The sequence below is a fragment of the Aegilops tauschii genome, chromosome 4 (genome assembly GCF_002575655.3).
Source record: "Aegilops tauschii subsp. strangulata cultivar AL8/78 chromosome 4, Aet v6.0, whole genome shotgun sequence".
NCBI lineage: Eukaryota > Viridiplantae > Streptophyta > Magnoliopsida > Poales > Poaceae > Aegilops > Aegilops tauschii.
In genome coordinates, this window is record NC_053038.3 from 345000832 (window position 1) to 345018603 (window position 17772).

Below are 17772 nucleotides of genomic sequence, written 5' to 3' on the forward strand. Positions count from 1 at the left end.
ATAGAAATGAACATCCCTGAATATGTTAATCACATCCAAGATGCTCCCAAATCTCAATAATGGCGTTGTTTGCATCATCCATCACACGAGGAAAAAAAAACCTAAACCAGGAGGAGGCATCGCAGCGAAGCACAGCCGGCCGTTGATGAATCCGGCCTCCCGGGCCCACCCCCAGCCCTCTCTGCCGCCGTGGATCGTAGATCCGACGGCACCGCCCGGCGCTGACGCGGGCGGCGGGGCCCACGCTGACTGGACGACGCTGCATCCGGAGGGGATAAACTCCCGCCGCGCACGGAACCCTCCCAACCGACACCCGCCACGTGTCCCCGCAGCGAGGGTGGGAGAGCTCCCCGGTCGCAGACGCGAGGCCCCGGAGCCGCGCGGATCGGCTATAAATACGGCGCGCGCATCCGCTAATTCCCGCATCACCTCTCAACACGAGCATCATTCACTCTCTCCTTCTTCTCCAACCTCATCCACCCCCGAAACCCGCGTCGTCCGTCGCCGCGTCCACCATGTGTGGGATTTTGGCCGTCCTCGGCTGCGCCGACTGGTCGCAGGCCAAGAGGGCTCGCGTCCTCTCCTGCTCCCGCAGGCAAGCACCTGTCCTGCACTATCCATGCACCTCCCCCCTTCAAATCCCTAGCGCCCGGTTCTAAATTCTAATGGCCGCCCGTATCGTCGGCATGATCTTGAGGTTCTTGTGTGGATCGTAAAACAAAATGTCGTTGATATATGTGTACATACATAGATACCTTGCCGGAAAGAACTAAAACAGGATCGTCCAACACTTTTTTTTTTGTTTTCCGTTCTTGTTTCTGTTTTGTCCTCGTTAGCCTTTCTCGTCGTTTTGTTGCATATGATATGAGCCCGGAAAGAATCGAACAGTAAGGGCAGATCTGGAAAAACAACACCGGAATCTTCCTCTTCGTTAAGCCTAAGCTCCCTGCGCTTACTGTTATTTGATTGCTCTGTTCGTGGCACGGCTTGTGGATTTTGACTCGGTATGATTTTGCAGGCTGAAGCACCGTGGGCCGGACTGGTCCGGGCTGTTCCAGTGCGAGGGCAACTTCCTGGCGCAGCAGCGGCTCTCCGTCGTCTCCCCGCTCTCCGGCGACCAGCCCCTCTACAACGAGGACCGGACCGTCGTCGTCGTGGTATGCATATATGTGCGCTGTTGCTTTGTGCGCGTGGTGTGTTTGCCACGTCCTGCAAGTAGACTGCTTGTTCTCCATCGCCTATCGTTTTCTAACTGTTGGTTGCTGTTGTTGATGAAAAGGCCAATGGAGAGATCTACAACCACAAGAAGATCCGCAAGCAGTTCGCCGCCAAGCACACCTTCACCACCGGCAGCGACTGCGAGGTTATCATCCCTCTGGTAAGCGAGATCGTTTCGGTTCCGAGCTGCCGAAATTAGCTTCGCAATTGCAATTAAATGAGCAAAAGAACAAAACTGAATACTGACGCCGACCACCCCTGCTCCTGCTGCTGTCTCAAGTATGAGGAGTACGGCGAGAACTTCGTCAACATGCTGGACGGCGTCTTCTCCTTCGTACTGTACGACACCCGCAACAAGACGTACATGGCCGCCCGCGACGCCGTGGGCGTCAACCCCCTCTACTTCGGCCGGGGCAGCGACGGTACGCACGTCAACCCCGCCAGCTTCTGTCACCACAGATTCATCACGTCTGGACTGCGACTTATTTGTCTGGTGTGCTCTCGCAGGCTCCGTCTGGATTGCGTCTGAGATGAAGGCGCTCCACGAGGACTGCCCAAAGTTCGAGCTCTTCCCTCCGGGGAACCTGTACTCGAGCGCCGCCGGCGGGTTCCGGCGGTGGTACAACCCGCAGTGGTTCGCCGAGCACGTCCCGGCGACGGCGTACCAGCCCCTCGTCCTCAGGGAGGCGTTCGAGAAGGTGCATAGCATACCACCACGCTGACCGTAGCACCACGTGATACTTGCTTCTGTGTACGGTAGGTAGTGTGACGGTGACTGACAGTGGAGTCGCCCATGTGTGCTGTTTTGTTTTGTATAGGCCGTCATCAAGAGGCTCATGACTGACGTGCCCTTCGGCGTCCTCCTCTCCGGCGGCCTCGACTCCTCTCTCGTCGCCTCGGTGACCAAGCGCCATCTCATCGAGACTGAAGCCGCCAAGAAGTTTGGAACTGAGCTCCACTCCTTTGTCGTCGGCCTAGAGGTTTATTTTTCTTCACATGTTTCTGTCTTCTCCTACTGTTTCTTCTTCTTCTTCAAGAACCATGGGAATCTCATGTTTCTAATATGTTGCTGCGCATTGTAGGGCTCACCTGATCTGAAGGCCGCGAGAGAGGTAGCTGACTATCTTGGAACCATCCATCACGAGTTCCACTTCACCGTCCAGGTAAAGAAAAGCAAATAAAACCTCAAGCCTCAGGACATCTTGATGCTTCATGCTTGGCATAATAAATTTGCGATTAAAACCCAACAGAAGAGTCACACTGACAACCCCGGAAATTTGAGATTAAAACCTTAAGCCTTAAGACATCTTGGCATATAGTAAATGAAAAAGACTGCTCACTACAGACAGCGGGGGATCAGAGATTCAGAGGTACTGATGAGTCATTTTGTCCTGTTTAGGATGGCATCGACGCCATCGAGGAGGTGATCTACCACAACGAGACGTACGACGTGACGACCATACGTGCGAGCACGCCGATGTTCCTGATGGCGCGCAAGATCAAGGCGCTCGGGGTTAAGATGGTGCTGTCCGGGGAAGGCTCCGACGAGCTCCTTGGAGGCTACCTCTACTTCCACTACGCCCCAAACAAGGAGGAGTTCCACAAGGAGACATGCCGCAAGGTGCTAACTGAAACTGAATTTACATAGCTAATTAATAATACTGCACAAACAACCAAGATACACTCGTCAGATTCTCTCGGATTTGACGCGAAACTGATGTGAACCCGCAGGTGAAGGCGCTCCATCAGTATGACTGCCTGCGCGCCAACAAGGCCACGTCGGCTTGGGGGCTGGAAGTCCGCGTGCCGTTCCTCGACAAGGAGTTCATCGACGTCGCCATGAGCATGGACCCCGAGTGGAAACTGGTACAGTCTCACTCATCTCTGCCATAAAGTTCAGGTTTGTTATATTTTTTGTCTGAATTTTTCTGACGCTTTCTTGCTGTTGCTGCGACGCAGTACGACGCGGATCTGGGCCGCATCGAGAAGTGGGTTCTGAGGAAGGCGTTCGATGACGAGAAGGAGCCTTACCTGCCAAGGGTACAGACACCACCTTCTTTGAGCTTTTCAGAAGATCAGATATCCAGCGTAGTATGCACAGGGGGCTGCGTTCTGAACTAATGCTTTTTCTGCAACAGCATATCTTGTACAGGCAGAAAGAGCAATTCAGCGACGGCGTCGGCTACAACTGGATCGACGGCCTCAAGGCTTTTACTGAGCAGCAGGTGACTGACGAGATGATGAAGAACGCCGCAGAGGAGTACCCCTACAACACCCCCATCAACAAGGAGGCGTACTACTACCGGATGATCTTCGAGAGGCTCTACCCTCAGGTAATTGATTAATAATTCAGAGAGATACCAAGCAGTTTAACTGACGGATTCTATACCCATTGGAAGGATTTATTTACTGACTTGCAAGGCAAAAATCTGAACTGATGCAGGAGTCGGCGAGGGAGACGGTGCCGTGGGGCCCGAGCATCGCGTGCAGCACGCCGGCGGCCATCGAGTGGGTGGCGCAGTGGAAGGCCTCCAACGACCCCTCCGGCCGGCACATCGCCTCCCACAACGATGCCGCCCCCGCTCACGCCCACGCCAACGGCAACGGGGCGGTGGCCAACGGGAAGGCCAACGGGAACGGCACGGCGAACGGGAACGCCAACGCCAACGGGACTCTGGTCCCGTGCTAGCCGTCGCCGCTCGCGCTAGCTGGTTCGTAGGAGCGTGCGTGCGTGTGCGCGTGCCCTCGGACTGATGGCCCATATGCCGTTGGCGCCGCGGCCGGTGCTGTTGTTGTGTACTCCCAACTTGTTGTACGTTTCTTCAGTGTTTGTTGTGTGTGCGTGTGCGTGGGATGGAGCTCGCGGTCCGAGCATGTGGCGGGGGCGAATGTGATGGATCGCCTGTACAACAAGATCGTGGATCAAGTGAACTAGTATGGTGTACTATTGATCGATCCGCCTTATGTTTCCTCAAATGTGCCCCGTTCTTTTCTTTGTTGTAGCACGTGATGTAATGCCGCCTTCCCTGCCTCACTCTTCGCTCCTGAAACCAGTTTCCTTTTTTTCCTTTTTGCGATTGCTGAAACCAGTTTCGTTTCGCATTCGCCAAAATAAGGCCTTCTTTGGTTTGGTGAAATTTTAAAGGAATTCTATAGGACAGGATGTCTATTGGAAAAAATCTTTTAGAGCTCTTTGGTTTGTAGGAATAGAATTCTGTTTCTATGGCGAAATTCTTTCTATTCTTCACATTGTTGGAATATTAGGCAAGTTCATGATTAATTCCAGTAAATAATTCATGACTAGAAGAGATACTAGCATGCAATAATCTAGCAAACTAGAAGAACAGCAAGACATGCATGACAGCAGCAAACACGTAACAATAGCTGTAGAAACAGACATGAACAGAGGATGTTGGACGTACTGATCGTTAGCTATTATGGGTGCGACAGTGTTGATGACGATGTTGGCGACGATCTGCTGCTGACGGCGATGAATACGACGATGAGTATATATATACAGCTACCGGCTGCGGCCAGAGATACACCGAAAAAACACCTAGGGTTTTGCCTCATCTCACAACTTGCGCCGCCATCGTAGTCTACTCCATCCCAAACGCCGGCGTGCATCGGCGCGTGGGAGAGCAGGTCTCCGGAACAGTTCGTCTTTGCGATCCTGCACCGGGAGAGGACGAATTAGGTTTTTGGGAAGCGTTGTGCGCGACTGCTCAAATTCGTCATCACGGGTCGTCTTCCGTCCAAGTCGGGTGGTGCTACTCATCGTCGTATTCATCGCCGTCAGCAGCAGATCGTCGCCAACATCGTCATCAACACTGTCGCACCCATAATAGCTAACGATCAGTACGTCCAACATCCTCTGTTCATGTCTGTTTCTACAGCTATTGTTACGTGTTTGCTGCTGTCATGCATGTCTTGCTGTTCTTCTAGTTTGCTAGATTATTGCATGCTAGTATCTCTTCTAGTCATGAATTATTTACTGGAATTAATCATGAACTTGCCTAATATTCCAACAATCGAAAAACCTAATTATAGGCAATTTCCTGAGTTAACTATGGCTGGATTCGCTGATGCACTGAGGCCGGATAAGTTTACCGGTGTGCACTTTAAGAGGTGGCAGGTGAAGACCACGCTCTGGCTTACTGCTCTGAAAGTTTTCCACGCTAGTGTTGGTGCTCCAGAGGGAATGACCAACGAAGATCGGAGAAAATTCCAGGAAGCCAATACTATGTTTGTAGGATGCATTCTGAGTGTTCTTGCTGACCGTCTGTGTGATGTGTACATGCACATAAACGACGGAAAAATTCTGTGGGATGCACTGAATGCAAAATTCGGTGCAACAGATGCAGGCAGTGAACTGTACATCATGGAGAGTTTTCATGACTACAAGATGGTGAATAACTGTTCTGTGGTTGAACAAGCTCATGAGATACAGTGCATTGTGAAGGAACTTGAACTCCTTAAATGTGTTCTACCCGACAAATTCGTGGCTGGGTGCATGATTGCAAAGTTGCCTCCTTCATGGAGGAATTTCGCCACAACTCTGAAGCATAAGAGACAGGAGATATCAGTTGAAAATCTGATTGCATCTCTTGATGTTGAAGAAAAAGCTCGGGCTAAAGATACCACTGAAAAAGGAGGTGAGGTTCAGCCTACTGCTAACATAGTGCAGAGGTACCCACAGAACAAGAACAAAGGGAAGAACAAACCTGTTTTCAACAAGCCTACCAAGACTACTACCTTCAAGAAGAAGAAGTTCAACAAGGCTGAGCTAGAGTGCTACGCCTGTGGGAAGCCTGGACACTTTTCCAAGGAATGCCCTGAACGTGCAGACCGCAGAGGGAAAACAAGCTCCAAGACTGTCAACATGGTGACCGCTAGCAATACTGATGGGTATGGTAATTTACCTATTGTGCTTTCAGTATTTCAATCATCTTCGTGGTGGATTGATTCGGGTGCTAACGTTCATGTGTGTGCTGACATCTCCCTGTTTACTTCTTATCAGGTCGCAAGGGATTCTTCCGTCCTAATGGGGAATGGGTCACATGCTTCTGTTCGTGGCATTGGCACGGTGGATCTGAAGTTTACTTCGGGAAAGATCGTGCAACTAAGGAACGTGCAGCATGTCCCTACTATGAACAAGAATCTAGTTAGCGGCTCCCTTCTATGTCGAGATGGATTTAAGGTATTTTTAGAGTCCAATAAAGTAATCGTGTCAAGATTTGGACAATTTATAGGAAAAGGCTATGAGTGCGGAGGCTTGTTCCGCTTTTCTCTTTCAGATTTTTGCAATAAGTCAATAAACCAAATTTGTGCTAGTGTTAATGATGATGCAAGTATTTGGCACTCTCGTTTATGTCATATTAATTTTGGTTTAATGTCTCAGCTATCCAGCATGAGTTTAATTCTGAACTTCACAGTTGCCAAAGGTTCTAAGTGCCATAGTTGTGTGCAATCTAAGCAACCTCGAAAGCCTCATAAGGCTGCCGAGGAGAGAAACTTGGCACCTCTAGAACTCATACATTCTGATCTTTGTGAGATGAATGGTGTGTTGACAAAAGGTGGAAAGAGATATTTCATGACTTTGATTGATGATGCGACTAGATTTTGCTATGTTTATTTGTTGCAAACTAAAGATGAAGCATTAGACTACTTTAAAATCTATAAAGCTGAAGTTGAAAATCAACTAGAGAGAAAGATCAAGCGTCTTAGGTCCGATCGTGGTGGAGAGTATTTTCCAAAAGTTTTTGATGAATTTTGTGAGGAACATGGTATTATTCATGAGAGGACGCCTCCCTATTCACCTCAATCAAATGGAGTGGCTGAGAGGAAAAACCGCACATTGACTGACTTGGTGAATGCCATGTTAGACACTGCTGGTTTATCTAAGGCATGGTGGGGGGAGGCTCTATTGACTTCATGTCATGTCCTGAATAGAGTTCCCAACAATAATAAAGAAAAAACCCCTTATGAGGAGTGGGTTGGGAGAAAACCATCACTTTCTTATTTGCGCACTTGGGGATGTTTGGCAAAGGTCAATATTCCTATTCCTAAGAAACGTAAACTTGGACCAAAGACAGTGGATTGTGTCTTTCTAGGTATGCTCAACGGAGCATTGCTTATAGGTTTTTAGTGGTAAAATCTGAAGTACCTGATATGCATGTTGATACTATAATGGAATCTCGTGATGCAACATTTTTTGAGAACATATTTCCTATGAAAGATATGCATAGCATTGCTAGATTTTCTTCTGAGATAATTCCTGAATCTAGTACAACTGATGAATATTTCGAACAATCACATGAGGAAGTCCTTGAGAAGGATAACAATGAAGTTCCTAGAAGGAAAAGGAGACAAAGGATTGCAAAATCCTTTGGTGATGATTTCATTGTATACCTTGTGGACGACACACCCAAGACGATTGCAGAAGCATATGCATCTCCGGATGTAGATGATTGGAAAGAAGCTGTTCATAATGAGATGGACTCAATTCTTTCTAATGGAACTTGGGAACTAACTGATAGACCATATGGTTGTAAACCTGTGGGCTGTAAGTGGGTGTTCAAAAAGAAGCTAAAGCCTGATGGTACTATTGATAAGTACAAGGCGCGGCTAGTGGCCAAGGGCTACACTCAGAAAGAAGGCGAAGATTACTTTGACACCTATTCACCCGTTGCCAGAATGACCACCATTCGAGTGTTACTTTCCTTGGCTGCCTCTTATGGTCTTATCATTCATCAAATGGATGTAAAGACAGCTTTTCTCAATGGAGAGTTGGAAGAGGAGATCTATATGGATCAGCCTGATGGGTTTGTGGTAAAGGGTGAAGAGAGAAAGGTGCGCAAGTTGTTAAAATCTTTGTATGGTCTGAAACAGGCACCTAAGCAATGGCATGAGAAGTTTGAAAGAACTCTGACTTCTGCAGGATTTGTCATTAACGAGGCTGATAGGTGTGTTTACTATCGCCATGGTGGGGGCAATAGTGTCATATTATGTTTGTATGTGGACGACATACTGATCTTTGGTACAAACATTAATGCAATTAATGAGGTCAAGTCTTTTCTATCAAAAAGTTTTGACATGAAAGATCTGGGAGAAGCCGATGTAATTCTAAATATCAAACTTATTAAGGATGAGAGTGGGATTACATTAACGCAATCTCACTATGTTGAGAAGGTCTTGAACCGATTCGGTTTTATGGATAGCAAGCCTTCTCCAACACCTTATGATCCCAGCGTGACACTCAGAAAGAACAAGAAAGAAACGAGAGATCAATTAAGATACTCTCAAATTGTCGGTTCACTCATGTACTTAGCTAGCGCTACAAGACCAGATATCTCTTTTGCTGTGAGCAAACTGAGTAGGTTCATGTCCAACCCGGGTGATGATCATTGGCATGCACTAGAAAGGGTCTTGCGCTATCTGAGAGGTACTATGAGTTACGGAATTACTTATTCAGGGCATCCTGCTGTGCTAGAAGGCTATAGTGATTCAAATTGGATCTCCGATGTTGATGTACTTTACGCAACAAGTGGGTATGTATTTACTCATGGTGGTGGCGCAGTGTCATGGAGGTCTTGCAAGCAAACCATATTGACGAGGTCAACTATGGAAGCAGAATTAACTGCTTTGGACACAGCTACTGTTAAAGCAGAATGGCTGCGTGAGCTCTTGATGGACTTGCCGGTTGTTGAAAAACCTGTACCGGCTATTCTTATGAATTGTGATAACCAAACGGTTATCGCTAAAGTGAACAATTCTAAAGATAATACAAAGTCATCAAGACACGTGAAAAGACGTTTGAAGTCTGTCAGGAAGTTGAGAAACTCCGGAGTAATAACTGTTACGTATATACAAACAGACAAAAACCTGGCAGATCCCTTTACAAAGGGACTATCATGAAATGTGATAGATATTGCATCGAGGGAGATGGGTATGAGACCCATAGATGTTACACCATAGTAGTAACCCAACCTTTGTGATCGGAGATCCCGTGAATTAGGATCTGGGAAGAACAAGCTATTGGTTAACTGAGGAGAGTAATAACTTATGATCGTCTCCAAGTGAAGATGCAAAACTCTCAGAGCTGTAAGGCAGGTTGGCAACATGCCTTAATGTGGTTCTATTGGCTATAATTAGCAAAGATGCTGTCCTACAGAGCAGTCTTGAAAGAACACACCTATATGAGTTCTGACTGTAAACGTCGCAGTCTATGAGATTTGGGTGATCTCTAGTAAGCTCACGAAGAGACCAGGGAGTATGACGTATAAGCTCCAAACCGCGGGGTAGCCTACTGGCGGTCAGGTACTGGTTAAGACTTTGAGTGAAACCTGTTCACACAAAACTAGCAATTCAAGGCATAGTCCATTGTCAAGTTGTGAATGGATGTAGCTTAAAGTTCTAGGCAGAAGTTTAACTTAACAGTCTCTGCTGAAACACTGGTATATTAAACAAGTGGTGAGAGAAGGCAAATCTCTAAATGGGTATTTGAGATCTGGTTGGGGATTGTTAGAATTAATGGGCTAGGCCCATAGCAATTTCTGAAATCTCAAAGCCCATGTGTAAAATGGCAAGTGGTGGTGCTAAGTTTAGTCCCACCTTGGAAGTTGAAGAAGAGTTGGACCTCTTTATATAGTGGGTTCTCTCCACCACTCTAAGTGGAGTGTGAGAAGAGAAAGGGAAAACCACACGCGCGCGCTCGCTCGCCTGGCCGTGGCGTGGCGTGGCGTGGCGTGGCGTGGCGAGGCGAGGCGAGGCGAGGCGTACATGCGACATGCGCGTGAATGGTCCGCCGAAATCCGGTTCGTCTCCTTGCAGGAGCGCAGCTTCCTTTTGCCGTTTTATTTTTATGTCTTGGCAGACAAGTTTTTGATTTCTTGTCCGGTAAGTATACGAATTAGAAACCGAGTCGGTTTGGGATTGTGGTCGCGACACAATACCGCCTCTGGTCCTAATATATATACAGCTACCGGCTGCGGCCAGAGATACACCGAAAAAACACGTAGGGTTTTGCCTCATCTCACAACTTGCGCCGCCATCGTAGTCTACTCCATCCCAAACGCCGGCGTGCATCGGCGCGTGGGAGAGCAGGTCTCCGGAACCGTTCGTCTTTGCGATCCTGCACCGGGAGAGGACGAATTAGGTTTTTGGGAAGCGCTGTGCGCGACTGCTCAAATTCGTCATGACGGGTCGTCTTCCGTCCAAGTCGGGCGGTGCTACTCATCGTCGTATTCATCGCTGTCAGCAGCAGATCGTCGCCAACATCGTCATCAACACTGTCGCACCCATAATAGCTAACGATCAGTACGTCCAACATCCTCTGTTCATGTCTGTTTCTACAGCTATTGTTACGTGTTTGCTGCTGTCATGCATGTCTTGCTGTTCTTCTAGTTTGCTAGATTATTGCATGCTACTATCTCTTCTAGTCATGAATTATTTACTGGAATTAATCATGAACTTGCCTAATATTCCAACACACATTTCATAGAAAAATAAATATTAGCCTAGATTCAATGAAAAATCCTATGATGTAAAGCAATGACATCTCTTCTTCGCATTCCTATTCATCAAATTTGATATACATGACATCTCCGTGACTTTTCAATTTCTATAATTTTTCTACCCTATAAATCAAAGGAGGCCTAAATGCATCAGACGCTCGTCAGAAAATCAGAACTGGGCATGGCCGTGCAAGTGCCTCATGTGCGGGCTTTTTTTTTTCTTTTCAGAATCGTGCCTCATGTGCATACAAGGAGTGCTCCTATTCGGGGCCTTGTGCGCAAATACTGACTAATAACGCCTGGGTCACTATAAGGTGGGCCACGGCCCAGCACTCCCGCTCGGGTCGCTAGCGGTAGTCGCCTAACTCAGATTTTTTTTCACTACGCTGGCTTAGATATTTGGTCATGTTAGCCTTAAAGAACTAGCCGTTGGAGAAACAACCAAAACAACTGCTAGAAAAAACAGGTATTGTTTTCTTTGATAAAACATCATAATTTAAAGAATGTTCAAGAAATAAAAAATGTTCATGAATTCAAACTATTTCATAAACTAGAAAATATTTGGAATTAGAAAAGTACACAAAAATTGAAAAAAGTTCACTAATTCGAAAAATAGTTTCAAATTTGAAAAATGTTTCCCGAATTAGGAAAATAATAATAATAAATAAGCACGAAAAAACCGAGTGAAATACAAAAAGGAAAAGGAACAAAAACACATGTAGAAAATAACAGTGAAAGAACAAACGGTCTGGAAAGTTCTAGCTTCCACAAGCTCTAAAACCGGAACCAGATTTCGCTCGAAAAATGCTAAATGGGCCGGCCCACACAAATCGACCAAGAGGGAACATGTGCGCTGCAAAACCAATAGCCTATAAGTTCCCCCAAATAAATATAGCCTACAAGTGGTGTTATAGGTGCCAAATAGGAACTAGCATCCAGAAGCAGAAGAACGGGAGCCATTCCCAACAAAATATTTATCGATTTTCTATTTTATTTTCTAATCTGCTTTCCGGCCTGGGTTTTATTCCTTCATGTTTCTTTTAGGACTTTTTTGTGTGGTGACTGAAACTAGTTTTATTTCACATTTGCCAAACTAAAATGCATCGGAAACTCGTGAGAAATTCAGAATAGCATTTGGGCGTGTAACTGCCCCATGTGTAGTTTTGCAACCGTAACTTGGATTAAAATAATTTATATATGTAATTTTATCAGAAAAATGTGTAGTTTCTAACCGTGCTACTATTTGTTCCTATGAAACACTTTAAAATTATGTTTATGACATAACCTTAATTAACCTAATTAATTGTTATGCTGTATTTTCAAAAATGCTAACACGCAATATAACCTTTATATATATTAAGTATGTTAGGAGGGTGTATATATTTGGATCGGAGGGAGTATGAATGATTAGTTTGACTGGGCATGTAGGAGTAATGAAGAAAGGAGAAAATAAGGGCGTGATATTCTTTTTATTAATCTTCAGTATATGCAGAGATGACTTACAACACATTTAATAAAATCCTTTTATTGATTTTTCTCACGACTTGGTGCAAATTCGAAACATTGCTTCAACTTACAAATAATGCCTTTGTATGAAGTTTTTTTGAAAATTAGGCTCCTTAAGATCAGAATAGTCGTAGAAAAGTCATACCAAAAGTATTTTATGTGTAGCATGCTTCTTAATGTAATACTGATATGAATTTCTGCTACACCTCAGTATGCGTCTCTCTGTCGTGGCCGCGCACAATTCGAATGTTGTTGGGCCGTGCTGACGAATATTTCAGTGTACATGTCAATTATCTCCCCCGTTGCAACACACATGCATATGTGCTACTAACGCTAAATGGGCCTATTCACATAAATCGACCGACGGGGAACTTGTGCGTCGCGTACCGAATAACCTACAAGTGGCGATATATGTGCCAAATAGGAACCGGAGTCCAGCAGAACAGGAGCGATTCCTAGCAAAATATTTAGGGATTTTTGGTTTTGTTTTCTAATCTGATTTTCGGCATGGTTTTATTCCTTCCTGTTTCTTTCAGTATTTTTTTCTTTTTATCATTTTGTTTCTTTTATTACTATTTTGTTCTTTTTATTTGTATGTTTTATATGCTATTTTAATGCTTCTCTTTTATATTTAATTACATGAAGATTTTTTTAAAATGAGTAAAAAATATATTTTAGTTCTATGTTTTATCTTGTTAATTCATTTTTTACTACTTCCTTTTCTTTTTTGGTTATTTTTGTAATCATGTATTTATATAATGTGCAAAGTGTTTCTATAATGTTCACTTATTTTAAAAATGATCATCATTTGAAAAGGGTCATTGTGTTTGATTAAATGTGCATACTGCATTCAATATATTTTTCATCATGTATACAAAACATTCAACATGCATTTAAAAGTTGTCAGCGTGTATTTCAAATAATGTGATGGGTGTATTTAAAACGTTCGTCATGTGCTTAAAATGTTCTTTGAATATCTAAAAAACATGTAACCATGTATTTTAAGAATGTTCTTCCCATATTTTATTTTTACTTATTTTCCTTTTTGTTCATTTTAGTTCTTTTTTTCAGTTCTTTTTTCTATCTTGTATTTATACAATGTTTTAAATAATTTTTAGAAAATCAATTACAAGACCTTCTTTTTATTGTGATCATAGATTTGCTGTTTCCCAAAATAATGAAAATGTTTATTAAAAATTTCGTATACAGGTTCGACTCCTTCGTCAAACTCAAGCTTGCTTGCCAAAGTGGTTGATTCGTTGTTAGTATATCTTTAATTTAGTGCTTCCCCTGAAAAGGCGATCTTTAGTTCTACTAGTGATGTTTATAGATTTAGATCGAAAGCAGTTCTTTGGATAGATTTTCCTGTGTACAAAATATTTCCCCCGTCAAAATTTGACTGATGGACCCTTATTTGTGCAAAATTAGTTATGTAGTCCCTCTGTCTCAAAATAAGTGTCTCAACTTTATACTAACTTTAGGACGGAGGGAGTGCAAGTTAGAAACTACTTGGGGCAATTTCTTCGGAGAAAGATTGAGGAAATTTTTGAGATGCGTGTTGGATTGCGGTCTATGGATATAAGGGTGTAATGTCTATATGTTATCATGACATATATGATTTGACCTAAAAATGCAATTTAATCAATAACATCTATAATTTTGATTCCGTACCAATAATATTGTGATTCCTTTGTAGCAGGGTATGGAGCGTTTTGTTTGCACATACAATTCTCATGAATTTTAAGCACATGGTAAAAAAAAATTCGTTGCAAACGTACGGGCATGTTTGCTATTACTAATCAACGTGTGGGCTACTGTTTGTCATTCAAAGATCAATGTACATCCTCATCAATCATGTCTACCTATACCGCTCACATGACACATCCACAGCGGAATCAGAGGAAAATAATTAATACCAACACTGCAGCTGCAGCATCTGGCCAAATGCAGGTCCAGTACGGTTGCTATTGGTAGAAGAGCAAGGTGTAGAAGAGCTGGTTCCAGGTGTCCGGTAGGCCCGGGAGGCACCAGTGGCTGCAGTCGGCGGAGCCGGCGGGGTTGCCGCGCTGCGCCGGCGAGAAGTCGCCGCTGTAAACCGACGGATGCGCGTCCTTCCGCAGCGCCGACAGCGCCGTGATGTCGAGCAAACGGACCGGGCTTTTCATGCCCTGCAGCACCGTTTTCGTCACCTGCTCCTGGCCCATCGGCTGCGCCGTGGAGTTGAGCCCAGCCAATGGGACCGTCTCTCCGTAGCAGTTCTTGGACACCGGGTTGGGCCACTCCTTGGAGCTGCTCGAGCCCAAGCCAGACAAAAAAGTCGCGTTAAAAGTGTATTTATTCTTAAAAAAATACAGTGCAGTGTAATACAGGGTGTGAGCCATGTGTGATTACTTAGATGGGTGCAGTGCAGAGGAGTTAAGTTAGTACCTGTAGTGGGTGGGGGACATGGACTGGAAGAAGACACGGGTCTTGGCCGGGTCGACGTTGAGGTCCACCCAGTTGGCCCATGTGGTCATCCCGCGCTGGAACGCCACCATCCTATCCATGTCCTCCGAGTACCGCCCGCCCTCCCCCATGTAATCCCACCTGCACACAGCACACACAGTCACACACACGATGGTGTCAATTTTAGCTTGTGCACCCGGTAAACGAAGCTAAACTGGAGAGGAAGAAACTGGGCGGGCGTACGTACCCCTGAAGCGCGCCGGTGTGCGTCCACCAGTGGCCGGAGTTGAAGGAGAGCACGTCGGCGCCGCGCCATGCCTGGGCGTTCTCGGCGATGTCGTCGAGCATGAGGACCCGTTTCCCCTGCACCACGTCGATGTCCACCAGGTACGGCGCGCGGTAGAAAGACACCACCAGCTCGTACTCCTGCGGCCCGGTACATGTCCAAGTAGTTGTAGTTAATTTCGCCCAAATTCCCGAACAGCAAGAATATCGAGGGCGTGTATGTGCATGAATCGCGCACGTACCATGAACCTGTAGGTATAGAGAGGGTCGGCGGAGACGAGCTGCGACGGCGACTGCGGTGCGGCGGCGTGCAGCAGGCAGACGAGCGACTCCCACTGGTTACGGCCCAGCGAATCCCCCACGAACATCACCGTCTTCCCCTTCATCCGCGTCAAAAAGTCTGCGCCGTCAAACCTACGTACAGCGCTAGTCATGTCACCAAGACGTACCACCACATCTCTGCAGCATGCATGTCATGCACGACCATGGCAATCACCATGAGTCATGGCGCAGTTTGTGTACAGTCACGTACGTACGTACCTGGGTAGCTCGCAGCTGGCCGGCTTCCAGCGGTACCGGAGGTAGTCGGAGTCCGGCCGGCCGTAGAGCTGGCAGTTGAACTCCGCGTCGATGACCGGGCACTTGTAGCCGGTGTAGGCAGCCTCGGCGGAGCCGTCGTCGCGGACCCAGCTGCCGCTGAAGACGTCGCAGCCCTTGGGCCCGGGCAGGACGTCGCGGCGGTGGCGCCGCCCGAGCCCGACGGCGAGCGCCGAGGCGGGCAGAGAGAGGGCGTGGAGGAGCAGGACGGCGAGCACGGAGCTCTTGCACAAGAGCAGCATCTTCTTCCACAAAGAGAAGAGAAGGAAAGGGAAAGCGAAGCCACCTTTCCTCCGGCGCCTTTATACCACCGCCCGACGAATCGATCACGAGGCGGCTCTCTTGCCGCGGCGGATTAGCGACGGAGGCGGCTCGTGGGTCGTGAATGAATGAAGAGAGAATTATTAGGAGAGCGACTGGGCGGGGCAGGGGAGGTGTGCATGTGAGGGTAAGATCGAGTTGCCGGCCGATTACAGTTCACGTGATGCAGGGGTTTGCGGCGATCGTCTTAGCATTAGCAGTGGGGCACTACACACCATGGAATCTATGGATTTGTTGTTGCCCTTCCCTTTGGTGCACGTAGACGTGGCCTTGGGTGCATGGAAAGATTTGAGTTTTGGAATTCGTGCGGGCATCGAAATGGAATGTTTATGTCTGCACTGCACGCACCGTCGAACGCGGAAAGCTTGTTTTTGGAATCCGGGGTAGATTTTTTCTTACCTTTCCTTCCTTTTCAACGTCTATTTGAGGCAGCGAATCTGAGCTGACAAGATGGCACAGTAGGCTGGACTGTTTGCACGTTGTCACGGGCCAAGCTAGTCCCCTCTCGATAGTCTAGTGGCTGCCATGGGTCCATGCTGGATGTCGGATCGGGAAATGTCTGCAGCTTGTGGCCGCATGCACTTCAAGAGAAAAAAAACCAAGGAACAGAAGAACGACTGAGACAGTGGACCAGTTTTGGCACCAGTAACCACAGTAATTTTACCTCCCTCGGTTAACCCGCTCTTGTGTATTTCTTTTGAGAATTACTCTTTCTTTTGAGAATTAAAGAGACGGCAATATCTTGATTCTCCGTTTCATGCCCTTTTTGGGCGCCTTTCCCTAAAGGCTGTGACTTTTGGAGGAAGTTTGCATTTCACAAGAAAGTGATATGCGGTGATAATATGCTTTCCTTCTTGCTTGACTTTTTCATGCAAGGAGGAGGATTGAACGACCACGGTCTTTAGCTGCAATGGATGGGACTGGGTCTCTCGGGATTTGTTCCACCGATTTGGTTGCCGGGCTTCTAGCAGAATTTGTCATTCATGAGGATCATTTTTCTTTTAAAAAAATTAATTCCTTCTAGGGACAACCATGGGTAACAGTTACTGTGATCAGAATATGGACTTTTAAATAATAAATAAAAGGCTACGTGCATCACTCGATGCAAAGACCGAAAGGCATTCCCTCCCGCTTTTCGGGAAAAAAATACACCACTGAACCACCCAGAGAGAAAGAAGATGCGAGTGAACTGAAAGGCAAAGAGAGTTTACGACGAGCAAGAAAAAAAATGACATCAACTCGTGAACCCTCTACTCTGCTCTGACAACCATCGATAAGAGCAACTTTGGCAGTCATTATATAGGCCCGATCATAATAATAACTGTTATTATGACGATTTTGGGCAAACATTCCACTCTAGTAGAGCCGCTACTCAATTCCGGATTGTCATAATTGATGAAGGACGCTTCATATCGAGCTCCCGAGTCACCATGTTTGGAGGCTATGGGATGTTGCTTTGAAGCGTGTTCCATTGCCAATGACATAGATGAGCAGACGACCATGGCTTCGGGAAGCGGCTCAATTAATGGTAGATGCCACCTACCCAACTGCCATGTGCCCCTTCCCACCATTTTTCCCGTAGCTTGCGCTCTTTCCCACCACCTTTTCCTGTCGTCGTCACGTTTTTTCACCACCCACCACTATAAAAAGGTCTACCCTCACCACTTCCACCATGACGCCCGGAGCTCCTCTTTCTTTCTACTTCCCTCTCCACTTTCATCCGAACACTTCCCCTTCGATCAGACTGGGTTCCGCTATTGGAGGAGGAGTATTGGCTGCTCGACGAGGAGCAAGCAACGGAGGAGTCCGCCAGCATCGTTGATTAGGAGGAGTGGGATCACTGCAATGCGGAGAACGCAGCACAGGAGGATCCCGCCTTCACCAT

At 46.4% G+C, this 17772-nt stretch overlaps 2 protein-coding genes across 2 annotated transcripts; one reads left to right on the forward strand and one right to left on the reverse strand.

The window, feature by feature from the left end:
• The first annotated feature begins 369 nt into the window (after positions 1–369).
• LOC109778717 (asparagine synthetase [glutamine-hydrolyzing] 1) lies at positions 370–4194 on the forward strand. The gene is made up of 12 exons (XM_020337280.4): positions 370–595; positions 1019–1157; positions 1280–1378; positions 1499–1640; positions 1726–1916; positions 2037–2198; positions 2301–2381; positions 2618–2839; positions 2950–3084; positions 3178–3258; positions 3357–3551; positions 3662–4194. Exons 1-12 carry the CDS (start codon positions 516–518, stop codon positions 3905–3907), a joined length of 1773 nt encoding a protein of 590 aa, XP_020192869.1. The 5' UTR covers positions 370–515; the 3' UTR covers positions 3908–4194.
• A 9807-nt stretch (positions 4195–14001) lies between these two features.
• Positions 14002–16008, reverse strand: LOC109778718 (protein PMR5). The gene is made up of 5 exons (XM_020337281.4): positions 15510–16008; positions 15212–15383; positions 14932–15110; positions 14667–14825; positions 14002–14528 (listed from the first exon to the last, which is right to left on the reverse strand). The coding sequence occupies exons 1-5, from the start codon at positions 15806–15808 to the stop codon at positions 14204–14206; spliced, it is 1134 nt and encodes a 377-aa protein (XP_020192870.1). The 5' UTR covers positions 15809–16008; the 3' UTR covers positions 14002–14203.
• Positions 16009–17772: the final 1764 nt, after the last annotated feature.